Raw genomic sequence first — 13,003 nt, forward strand, 5'->3', positions numbered from 1 at the left:
AATAGACTTGCCCTTGTGCATTTAATTTCCCAAGCTTTTATGGTCTCAAGTTGCCCTAAATTAGAGATGGACATGAGTCAGCATCCTTTATTGGGTATCGAGCACCAGCCTGAACTAGACAAGCAACTATGCATTGCCATAACCAGGAAGTATTGGTGAGAACAATGAATTTAATATCAAATCATGTGTAGATTAAGAAAAGAAAAAAATGAAAGAATAATCACTTAAAGTTCATTTAAACAAATTATTTTTTCTGCACAATGGTTATTTTTCAGTAATTAGAAGTTATATTATTGTCAAAAGAGATACTTGGACTGAAGTGGGCAAGCCTTCTCTTTCTGTGATGAGTCTAATTTGTATCTGCTGGGCAAAACCATGAACCTCATACTACTTAACACAATTCAATAGTGGCTTAGACTGCAAGGCATTTCTTATAAGCTAATGGGTGAGCAATGCATCGGGACAGCAATTTCCTAATTTCACATTCAACCGAAAATCTACTCCTTGTTTCTGTGTTACTTACAGAACAACCTTATTTATTTCAGATCAAAGCAGATATGTCATTCAAAATCATTATTATAAGGACAGAATGTACATTCCTTCACTGCATATTATAAACACGAATGTGTACCTAAATGTTGTTCAGAGAACAAAAGGCGAACTTGCTAATGACAATCAATTGAAATACGTATGTTTTTCTGATAAGCAGAATGAGACCAAAACAATAGGTGCCAAAATTCTGAAGTACCACCAGAAAATGTCAGCAATTTTATATTCAACAGGATACATCTCCATGACTGTGAGGTAATGCAGTATCTTTGGAAGAGGAACATATGGTTAACATATTGGTTTGATGACCTTTGGTTGTATATATATATTGTAATGACAAATTACTGACCTAAAACATTAACTGTACCATCTTGACAGATGCTGCCTATTTTGCTGAGTGTTACCAGAATTTTTATCATAGAGAACTGCAGAATTGTTGCCTTACAGAAATTATAGTTTAATCAAATGGGTTTGGGCAAATTGGTGAGTTTTACAGGAAGTAATCAAACTATTCCATTGAGTCCTAGTCACCATCTGGTCAATTTGTTACATTTTGTGGCTCCGTATTTGTGTGACTTGGTTTTGTTTTGTTTTGTTTTGTTTTAAACTGTATAAATATCTGACAGGATGGAATTCTGAAAAATAACAGGAGACACATAGTCCTGACCAATGATTCCACAAAACATTTAGATGCCCTGTTGCAAGTAACAGTCATACATCACAAATGCCAGCAATGACCATCTCCAATCTGAAACAATGTAAATATCTTTTCTTTGACCTTCAATGGCATTCCCATTTCTGAATCCATCAAAATCAATATGCTGTGGGTTACCATCAACCAGAAACTGTACTAGGCTAGACTTATAAATATAGCAGCTCCAAGAGCAGGTCAGAGGCTAGGAATACTGCACCAAGTAACGCAACTTCTTACTACGCTAAGCCTGTCCAAAAGACATAAGTCACAAGTAAAAAATGTGGAGAATACTGGCCACTTATCTGGCTACTACTTACCCAGTTCTGTTAACACTGAAGAATCTGGACATAATCAGGTCAAAGGAGCCCACTTGACTCCTTTGCAAGCTCAAACATTCATCCACTTCACTGAAACTCAATGTTGAATGATTTCAAGATGCACTGCAGAAAATTTGCCAAGGACCATAAGGCCACACCTCCCAAAAACACACCCACTTCCTTTTTGAAGGACAAACACAGCAGGGACTTGGGAATCACCTGCAAGTTCTCCTCCAAATCACTCACCATCCTGACTTGTCAATCTATTGCCATTCCTTCACTCTCACTGGGTCAAAATCCTGGAATTCCTTCTCTAACAGCATTGTGGGTGTACCTACACCAAATGGAATGCAGTGGTTCAAAAAGGGAGCTCACCTTCTCAAGGACAACTAATGGCAGATAATAAATGCTGGCCCACTCAGTGACCTCCACATCCCACAAATGAGTACGTTTTAAAAAATGAAGATGGAAGATTGCATATCTATCATTCTTCAATTCACTCCTTCGTTTTACCCTAGATTTCTAATATTTTCAGGGACCTGGCATGCTGAATAAGCTCATACTGAATCTCCCGTTTAGGTTACTAATGTCATCAGAACTCGTCAATGTATCCATGGGAAACAATGCACTTTTATCATATGTGTTATTTGACAATTTTAATTTGACTCATGAACAAAATGAGCTGTATTTTGCTCCACTTTTCATAGGCATTGAGAGAGTCATGGCTGTGAAGCATCATGTAAAAATGATATTGTGCTCAGTTCTATTGCTTTATATGGATATACTCTGACCAGATCCACTGGGGACGTGAGTGTTGATCTTCAATATAAAATTGCTCCATGCAGCTGGGAATGCAAGTTCATGGAAGGCAGAAGGACAGTAATAATTTATACAAATGGATGTATTCCATGCTGATAGCACTCTATAAAATAAGGGATTAACTTATTCAAATTTCATTATTTTGTAATTAAAAATGCAAAAATCTTAATTTGTTTATGGTCTTCAATGTGAAAAGCAGAAAGGCAGAATATTATTTAGCTGGTGATATACTGCAAAATTTGGTAGACAAAAGGATCGGGAAGTTCTTATGCTGTCTCTTAATGGAAGTAAACAGGCAGATGCAAAAGCAATTACGAAGTAAAATGCTATGTTGGCCTTCATTGCAAAAGGATTTGAGTTCAGAGTTAGGAATTACTGCAGTTATGCAGGACCTTGGTGAGATTACCTCTGAATTATTGTGTGCAAGTTTGGTCTCCCAATCTAGGAGAAGATATATATGCCACAGAGAATGTGCAGCAGAAGTTCACTGTGCTGAAGCAGCAAATGACAGTTATTTTTGATTATTCATTTGTGGAATGTGGGCATCATAGCATTTATTGCCCATCCCAAGTTGCCCTTGAAAAGTGCTGGTGGGCTGCCTTCATGAACCACTGCCGTCCACATGCTGTGAGTTGACCCACAATACCATTAGCGAGGGAATTTCAGCATTTTGTTCAGGGACTGTGAAGGAATAGCGATATATTTCCAAGTCAGAATGCTGAGTGATTTGGAGGGGACCTTGAAGCTGATGGTATTCCCAGGTATCTGCTGTCTTTGTTCTTTTCGATGGAAGTCATAATGGTTTTGGAAGGTGCTGCCTCAGGATCATTTGTGAATTTCTGCAGTGCATCTTGTAGATGGTACACACTGTCACTACTGAGTATCAGTGGTGGAGGGAGTAGATGTTTATGGATGTGGTACCAGTCAAGTAGGCTGCTTTGTCATGGATGGTGTCAAGATTCTTGCTGGAGCTGCACCCATCCAGGCAAGTGGGGAATATTCCAATCACACTCCTGTCTTGTGGCTCATAGATGATAGACAGGCTTTGGGGAGTCATAAAGTGAGTTACTACAGAGGATCCGTAGCCTCTGACCTGATAATGTAGCCACTCTGTGGATTTTCTGGTCAACTGTAATTACCAAGAATGTTGATAGTGGGGAATTCAGTGATAGTAACACCATTGTCAAGGGACGGTGGTTAGTTTGCCTCTTATTGGAGATAGTTATTGCCTAGTATTAGTGAAAGTTACTTGCCACTTGTTGGCCTAAACTGGCTATTATCCAGGTTTTGTTGCATTTGAACATGGACTGCTTAAGTATCTGAGGAGTCTCAAACGATGCTGAACATTGTTAATGAACATCCCTACTTCTGACCTTATGATGGAGAAAGTGTCAGCTGAACATAGTTGGGCTAGGATGCTACTCTGAGGAACTCTTATGAGGAGAGATTAGTTTGACTGATCCTACATTTACTAGAGTTTAGAAGAATTCTAACAGAGGCAAACAGACTAGATACAGGGAGGATGTTTCTCCTGGTTTAGAATCGGAGGTCACCATTTCAGAATGTGAAGTGGGCCGTTTAGACTGAGATAAGGAAATACTACTTCACTCAGTGGTCAACCTGTGGAATTCAAATCCACAGAAGCTTGTGGAGATTGGATAACTGATTATATTCAAGAAAAAGATTAATACATTTTTAGATACTAAAGACATCACGAGGTATGGAGGGAAAACTAGAATATGGCATTGAGATAGAAGGTCAGTCAAGATCATAATGAATGGCTGAGTACACTCAAAGGCTGACTGATCTACCCCTGCTGAGTTTTGAATTTTCTATTAACCATTAAAGTTCTTATCAAAACTAATGGTGAGCAATACTGGATGAGACATCTGAACATATGAATTAGGAACAGAACAAACAATTCAAAAAGTCACAATGCAGGTACAGTACATAACCACAAAGCTAATAGATGTTATCCTTTTATATTGAAAGGAATTGAACATAAAGGTAAAGATGTTATTCTGTAGTTATACAGGACATCTCAAGCCTACTCAGCCATTTGGTACAATCATGAGGTAGAGATGTCAACATTTTGGGTCTAACCCTTCTTCAGGGCTGGGGGTGGGCGTACGGGGAACTGCAACCAGAAAGGATGCAAAATCTGTCAGCACACCACCCCGTTTGCCTCCGTCCAGGGCCCCAAACAGTCCTCCCAGGTGAGACAGAGGTTCATCTGCCTCTCCTCCAACCTAATTTACTGTACCCGGTTCTCCCAATGTGGACTTCTCTACATCTGGGAGACCAAATGTAAACTAAGGGAACGTTACGCCGAGCATCTCCGACAGGCTTGCAAGGGCCAACCAGACCTCCCTGTCACCGTCATTTTAGTTCTCCTTCCCACTCCCTTTCCGACATGACCATCCTTGGCGTCCTCCATTGCAACAATGAACAACACCTCCCCTTCTGCCTGGGCAGCTTACAGCACAGAGGACTCAACATTGAGATCTATAACTTCAAATAACCACCCTTCCCATTCCTTGACTCCCTTCCGCTCCTCCCAATGACCTACCAGGTCATACCCTCTACTGTCTTCACTTATCCCCACCTCACCACACTGCCCCCTCTCACCCCCTTTATCTGCAGCTCGCCCTACACCTATCCCCAGTCCTGAAGAAATGTTGACCCAAAATGTTGACTTCTCCACCTCCTGATGCTGCCTGGCTTGCTGTGTTCTTCCAGCCTCCTGCCTGTCTATTCTGGATTCCAGCATCTGCAGTTTTTTTTTGTCTCTAATTCAGTATGATAATGATTCAAATTCCACATTCCTATCTATATCCAATAACCCTTGATTCCCCTTGCTAACAAGAACATATTCAGCTCTTTCTTACAATTATTCAATGACCCACCTCCACCACCTTCTGAAGCAGAGAGTTCTAAATCGTACAACCATCTGCAAGAGACATTCTTTCCCCATCTCTGTCTTGAAAGGGTGACCTCTAATTCTAAAACAGTGCCCTCTAGTTCTGGACTGATCCTTTTCACGTAAATTTTGTCAAGACTATTCAGGATCTTACATACTTCAATCAAGCTACCCCTCATTTTAAACTCCAGTGGAAACAGGCCCAGTGTGTCCAATCTATCCTCACAGGACAACCTACTCATTCCAGGTGATAGTCTAGTATACCTCCTGTAAATGACCTCAAATGCATTTACATACTTTATTACAAAAGGAAACAAAAACTGCACATAGTATTTGAGATGTAGTCTCACCAATGCTTTGCATAACTGCAGCATGATGTCTTTTTACTTTCAATTCCTTTCATGTAAAGGATAACAAATATTGGCTATCTTAATTATGCACTGTATCTTCATACCTTACTGCCAAAGAAACAAACTTCACATTTTCCTGCATTACACACAATCTGCCAAATATCCGTCTGTCTCTGTCCGTCTGTCTCTGTCCGTCTGTCTCTGTCCGTCTGTCTCTGTCCATCTGTCTCTGTCCATCTGTCTCTGTCCGTCTGTCTATCTGTCTGTCTATCTGTCTGTCTATCTATCATGTCACAACATACTTTCCTACCTACCATGCCCCTGCACACCACATCTAAGCAATTGTAACACGCCGAGGCAGTTGCACAGACCCTGTGGGACTATACTAACCACATCCTGACAATCAGATAAAAACCCAATTATGCATGTTCTGTGTTTTCTGCCAGCCACTTAATTTTCCATCCATGCAAATATGTTACCTCCTACACTGTGACCATTTGTTTTTTGTGATGACCTTTTCACGTGTCACCTTATCAAATTCCTTCTGGAAATCCAAGTGCAGGTCGTTCTGCTAGGACGCATGTTTTATCAATGTGAATGGGCTGTAATGTGATTGATGAATAAGGGACACTGTTTCTAAAGTGTGAACTTTTAAAACATGTTGGCTACAACGCGAGTGCATCGCCAACACTTTAAGTGCTATTTTTATTGCACGATTTTTATATAGCGCAGGATCGCATAAAAATGCAACAATTGCATTATACAAGAACTACCGATGTCGAGTGTCTATAGGTTTCCCTTTTATGCACAGCATATGTTACTCTTTTTGTAGAATATAATCGTGCACCTGACTTCCCTTTTGATATTTTGGGTGACATTGGGACTGTGCTTAATCCTGCCCTCTGCTGACCTCTACACAGAGGGGCTTCTTGTGGCAATTATATTTTGTGACAAGTATTTTTCTTTTGCAGAGTTATTGAAGATGATTTGGTTGGACATCGGTTTTGGTGATCTGGTGCCACAATGAAGACATACACACATGGAATACCAGTCATATTTTTCATAAATCTGTTCTGCTCCCTATTAGCATACACTGTAAATGAAAAATCTGGTGGTAGCATCCACTTTATGAATGGAAATTATGACGGTCATCCCATGCTGTACTTTAGTAAAAGTGATGTGGAGGATCTGCGACTCAAGGCGAGAAGTACTCACCGGAATATTGCGAACAGGATTTGGGATGCAGGGCAAATCATGCTATCTAGTCCAGGGGAGTACCTGCCTCCCTGGGATCCAAAACATTTTAGTGCTCACTGGAATGAAATCTACGGCAACAATCTGGGAGTACTGGCTATGTTCTGTGTACTGTTTCCTGAAAGAACAGATGCCATGGAGTTTGCAATGGACTACATGGAGAGGATGGCATCTCAGCCTAGTTGGTAGATTTTTGTCTTGTTTTTCTAAAGCATGCCTTTCTGCCTTTGGGAGATTTTTTATTGTTCTGTTTTTATTTTGTGCATGTACACAAACAACGCAGCTTTAGTACCATTTAATCTGCTGGTACAGTGCACTCTTAATTGTATTCCCTGCATAGCATATATATAAGGACAAAAAAATCAGTATTGTCAAAATGTGGCAGTAGTTTTGAGTTAACATTTGCTTATTCTTTATTCACATATTTAATGTTTCCTTTAATTCTGAATTACCACAGATCATTCATTAATTGGGTAGAAAGGAAGATGGTTGTAGGGTTTCAGATTTCCTGGATTGTTCTGAAACCACCAGGTATTAAAGATGAATTTACAAATTGCCACTGAGCACCTGGGAGAAAAATCATAGGGGCATTAGAGTTTTTTTATTTGCTTTTATCTCTTATGTAAATTAGTCAAAAATATGTGAAGAGAAAATTGGCTGACTGTTGTGAAGAATCAACCAGTTGGGTAATGAAATGTTTGGTTCTCTTACAATTAATATGGGATGCTGGTGTTTCAACTAATGTGTTTAATGGTTGCCACAAACTAAAATGAAAGCAGATAAGCAGAGGATGAGCTCTATGACTATGGCAGCACTAATTAAATACATTTCTCTATAAATTCATAATGATATTGCAAATAGAATCATTTGCATTTACAAGTTGCCCACTATACATTGTCAGCTAAGAAAACTGTTATTCATTCATAAGACTGTGTTAATTCTAGTTTGTACCACTTTCATCAGTCACTGTACAAACATTTTTGTCCAACATCTCCAAAGTACTCAGGACTTTTAATGACAAGCAGGAAAGTTGTTATTATCAGTTTGTCCAATATTTTGACACCACCTTCCATGAGAAGGGTCATTCCTATAGAGAGTGCTTGATCAGAGCAAGGTGCTCATCTTTCAGGTTCATTGTCTCTTGTTGGTTTAGTGGCTTCCAGACCTGGTTGAGTTGTTAGTGCTAGATTTTTTTTCAGGCAAAAGATGCTTTGTGTTCTGTAGTACCAATATATTCTTAGCAACAAGCTTGCATGGATATGTGGACTTCAGTAAGGTGTTCGACAAGGTTCCCCATGGGAGACTGGTTAGCGAGGTTAGATCTCATGGAATACAGGGAGAACTAGCCATTTGGATGTAGAATTGACTCGAAGGTAAAAGACAAATTTATATAAATGATTTGAATGTGAGTACAGGAGGTATAGTTGGTACGTTTACAGATGACACAAAAAATCTGGAGGTGTAGTGGACAGCAAAGAAAGTTACCTCTGATTACAACTGGACTGTGATCAGATGGGCCAATGGGCTGAGAAGTGGCAGGTGGAGTTTAATTTAGAGAAATGCAAGGTGCTGCATTTTGGGAAAGCAAATCTTAGCAGGACTTATACACTTAATGGTAGGTCCTAGGGAGTGTTGCTGAACAGAGAGACCTTGGAGTGCAGATTCATAGCTCCTTGAAAGTGGAGTCACAGGTAGATAGGATAGTGAAGAAGGCATGTGGTATGCTTTCCTTTATTGATCAGAGCATTGAGTACAGGAGTTGGGAGGTCATATTGCAGCTGTACAGGACATTGGTTAGGCTACTTTTGGAATATTGCATTCAATTCTGGTCTCCTTCCTATTGGAAGGATGTTGTGAAACTTGAAAGGGTTCAGAAAAGATTTACGAGGATGTTGCCAGGGTTGTAGGATTTGAGCTATAGGGAGAGGTTGAACAGGCTGGGGCTGTTTTCCCTAGTGTCGGAGGCTGAGGGATGACCTTATGATGTATATAAAATCATGAGGGACGTGGATAGGGTAAATAGACAAGGTATTGTCCCTGAGATGGGGAAAGTCTAGAACCAGAGGGCATAGGTTTAGGGTGAGAGGGGTGCTGGCAGGTGGGATTGATTTGGAATATCTGGTCAGCATGGACAAGTTGGACTGAGGGGTCGGTTATTGATGGTAGTCATGACTTCAGTATTTCCACGGACAATAACTGTTTTCTGCATTTCCCAAGATTCACTTGAAGAGAGAAAGGAAAATTTAAGACAGTTCAGTTGTTGGTGTTTTTTGTAATGATTTTTAAGATTATTGATGTTTGTCTTTTCTCAAAGTTATATTATGTTTGAAAAAAGACAAAATCAATAGACAGTTTATATCTCTAAAATACAGAAGCATGTTGGTCAGAAAGGATTTCTTCAAAATAAGTTGTAAAAATTTGTGATATTTTATGGGAACAGAATCATATATTCAATCTAAATGTGTGATTAATGGCTTGGAATGTAAGATGTTGAAAGTAACTCTGAAATACTACCTCAAGTTTAATTCATAGCATTAGCACAAAAGGGGATAGAGTAAGGTTGTTAAATAGTAAATTTTAGAAAGTTCAGTTGGAATATACATCAGCTATGTTAAAGGAGACAAAATCATTGTTATTTAAGAAGTAGTTAGATGCTATAATGGTGGAGTTTTCAACCTGTTTTCGAATGAGATGCAATGGACTACACAATTCTCCCCATTTTTAATTTATTTTGAGTGTATCTATTGCCTCAGTATGGTAGTGTCACTTTAGAATAGTTGACCCACACCATTGTATTTTAATCGGTATTAAATTAATTTTAAAATAGGAATTACAAGCCTCCACCCATTTCAATTCCGGATCTGTACAGTTGTTAGAATATCAACTTTTGTTGAATCACTTCTGAATTTAAGATGAGACCAGTTTGTATATTTGAAGGAACACTGAGTCTTTGCAATGGGCACTTTTGTTACTACTTTAATTACTTACTTTTAGTGTATCTGAATTGTAAATGACAGGTGTAGAAAATGTGACAGGTGCTGAACATAAAACCTTATTCTCTCTAGATATAAGGGATTATACATGACAAAAAAAATCACATTCTTCTACACAGAAGCAAGTATAACATGAGCACTCATGTTAAGCAGCCAAGAATCTTGTATTTGAACCACAGTGTTCCCTGTACAATCTGTACAGACGATTCAGCATTGTGTTTTTGCATGCTTGGTGGTGGCACTTGAATGACAGAGTCAGAGGCATTGGGTAACCAGGTGTGTCATTGCATCGTTTTTTTCCTTCCGTTTTTGTCTAGAAAGCAAAAAAGTGAAAGAGCTAACCAGTGAGTCATTTCCTTCCTTTGTAAGAAGAGAAGAACCATACCCAGAGAATTTCATAGATTCTGAGAGAGTTTTACAAGTCCTTCCATCCTTTTGAGAGACATTTTTCTTCCCATTCCAACAAGTGATACGTTTTTAGTCTGTAATTAATTGTGTCTTAATCTAGACTATGTTTAATCTTAAGAGCACAATGCAATCGTGTCCGAAATGTTCATAGATAGGAGCCAAATGTAATAAATTCATTCAAGCAAAATATTTATGAACTAAGCTTACCTCACTGGTGCATCCATATGTTTTATTTCTTGTTCTAGTTCCTACTCTGAGCTGCAAGTATAGTTTCAGATACTCTTAACTCCAAACTAATGAAAGTTGTTACTGAGTGACTGAAGCATACAGGTTAGAAAGCAGCCAGACTGGATCAGTACTGGAGAAACTCAACAGGTCTAGCAGCATCTGTGGAGAGAAAAACAGTTAGCACTTCAAGTCCAGTGACCCTTCATCAGAGTTGCAGGGAGCTGGAAAATGGTGGTATTTCAAAAGAAATAAAAGATTCCAATTCTATCTGATGTCTCCTTTTAATTTTCAGAGCAGCAGATAATGGAAATAAATACAGCCATTCTGACTCACTCACCACTTCAAAGTTATGGGCTGCTTTTCTTTATTCTTTCTGCTTTTTATTTACATCTCTACTGACAGTGATTGATATTGAGGGGGGGGGGGGAAGGAGTCAGTCTCATAGATGGAGACAATGCCAAAGAGAGAAAGGAGAAGCAGACAAGGGGGGTTGCTGATAAGTCAGAGAGAGATCACTGCTGAATGATGCTAATGGGGAGTGTGACTAACTGAAAATGGGTTGTATATGCTGGGAGAAATCCATACAGAATATGAGGGTGGGCAACAAACTGGAGGAGGGTGTTCATGTTCTAAAATTATTAAACTCACTGTTGAGTCCTGAAGACTGTAAGGGACTTCAACAGAAGATGAGATGTTGTTCATCCAGCTTGCATTGAGCTTTTCTGGAGTACTGCAATAGCCCTGAGGCAGAGATATTATAGAATCCCTACAGTGTGGAACCAGGCCATTTTGGCCCAACAAGTCCACACCAAGCCTCTGAAGAATAACACACTCTGATCAAGGTACCATAGTACTCTATATTTCCCCTTACTAATGCACCTAACATACACATCCCTGAACACTATGGGCAATTTAGCTCGGCCAGTTCACTTAACCTGCACATCTTTTTGACTGTGGGAGGAAACCGGAGCACCTGGAGGAAAGCCACACAGACAATGTGCAAGGTCCACAAAGACAGTTGCCCGAGACTGGAATTGAACCTGGGTACCTGGCACTGTGAGGCAGCAGTGCTAACCACTGAGCCACTGTGCCACATATTAGCATGGGAACATGGTGGTGTGTTAAATGGGAGACAACTGGGAATTGGTGATCTGCGATTTCCCCCAGGTCCTATTCTGTATGGGCTGTTTCCAGCACAGCCAACCCATTTTCAACTATTCACACTCCTCATTAACATCCATTCAGCACTTATCTCTCTCCAACTTATCATCAGCGATTATTTTGCCTGCTTCTCTTTTCTCTCTCTCTCTGTCTCTCTCTCTGTGTTTGTGTTTGAGCAAGGTCCCCATCCAATCAACTCACTACTCCTTTGCCCTACCCTTCCCCATATTTATCGACATAAAAGCACCATTTCCCAAATGTTTTCAGTTCTGACAAAGGATCACTGGACTTGGAACATTAACTCTGTTTCTATCTCCACAGATGCTGCCAGGCCTGCTGAGTTTCTCTCTTTGCTTTTATTTCCGATCTCCAGCATTAGTAGTTATTTTATTTTGTTTCAGGTTTGACAAGATGATTGTTATGGCTTACCTCAATATTTCCTTTGAGAGGGGGATAGCTGGGGAATGCCAAGGTGCCTGATCCTGATAGTGACCCAGAAAGCCTGTTGGAAATATACATGACTGAAATTTGAGCATTATTATAATGTTCATAGCAACAATAACTTTCATAATATCTTCCATGGAATAAATTTCAATGAGATGCATCATGGGAGTGTTAAAGAGAAAATTAAACTCTGAGCCATATAAGGTAAACAGGGCAAACAGCTGAAAGTTTTGTAAAACAAGTCGGTTTTAAGAGGTGATGTAAAGGAAAAGAAGAGAGTTAGAGAGTCTTAGAACTTTACGGAGGGAAATTTGGAGCTTAGCATTTGCAGGCACAGAAACCACTGGTTGAACAAATAAAGTCAAACCTGTTCAGGCAGCCAGAATTATCAAAGTGAAGATAACTGTTGTTAAGGCTGAAAAGATTAGAAAGATAGGTGGCTTTGAGGCCAGATTGGATTTAAAAACATAAAGCAATAAAATTGTAAAATAAATGCATTGCTTCAGCAGGAGTCGGTGGAGATCAGAAAGCACAATCCCGATTAGTGAATGTAACTTATTGCACATAAGGACAAGGCAACAGAGTTTTAGAATTCCTCAATGTTATGAAATGAAGTATGCAGGAATAGTTTATTCTGGAACTAACTAAGACAGGAATGAGGATTCCAGCAGCAGATGAGCTAATGTGGAGTCAGTGTGGTGATGTTAAATGAGTAGGAAGTGGTGGTCTTAGTGATTGGAATCACATCTCTGGTTCAGCTATGACATTGTGGTTGCATTCTAGTTTATTCTTAGACAGTTGCCAGGAAAGGGGATAGAGTCAATGAACCAGTGTTTGGAGGTGAGACTGAAATCAGTGACTATACT

General features: G+C 39.6%; 1 protein-coding gene and 1 long non-coding RNA gene across 5 annotated transcripts in view; one reads left to right on the top strand and one right to left on the bottom strand.

The window, feature by feature from the left end:
• The window catches only part of dse (dermatan sulfate epimerase), an 85,325-nt gene that overhangs the window by 32,217 nt on the left and 40,105 nt on the right, over positions 1 to 13,003 (top strand). For 2 of the 4 annotated variants that reach the window (XM_043684798.2, XM_087981184.1), the window contains exon 2: positions 6,621 to 7,088. The exons of 1 other annotated variant lie outside the window; for it this stretch is intronic. In XM_043684798.2, the coding sequence (XP_043540733.2) occupies positions 6,673 to 7,088 (416 nt within the window). In that variant the 5' untranslated portion in view covers positions 6,621 to 6,672. Of the gene's footprint in view, positions 1 to 6,620; positions 7,089 to 13,003 lie in introns of those variants that run through there. One more of the 4 variants, XM_087981194.1, reaches the window with a different exon arrangement.
• Positions 9,864 to 13,003, bottom strand: part of LOC148150618 (uncharacterized) — a 35,873-nt gene continuing 32,733 nt past the window's right edge. Inside the window, exons 2-3 of the long non-coding RNA XR_006310670.2 lie at positions 12,123 to 12,195; positions 9,864 to 10,209 (exon numbers count right to left, since the gene is read on the bottom strand). This is a non-coding gene — a long non-coding RNA (uncharacterized LOC148150618). The remainder of the gene's footprint in view (positions 10,210 to 12,122; positions 12,196 to 13,003) is intronic.

This window comes from Chiloscyllium plagiosum, unplaced genomic scaffold (assembly GCF_037043375.1).
Source record: "Chiloscyllium plagiosum isolate Xiang-an unplaced genomic scaffold, Cpla_swu_hap1 HiC_scaffold_3, whole genome shotgun sequence".
NCBI lineage: Eukaryota > Metazoa > Chordata > Chondrichthyes > Orectolobiformes > Hemiscylliidae > Chiloscyllium > Chiloscyllium plagiosum.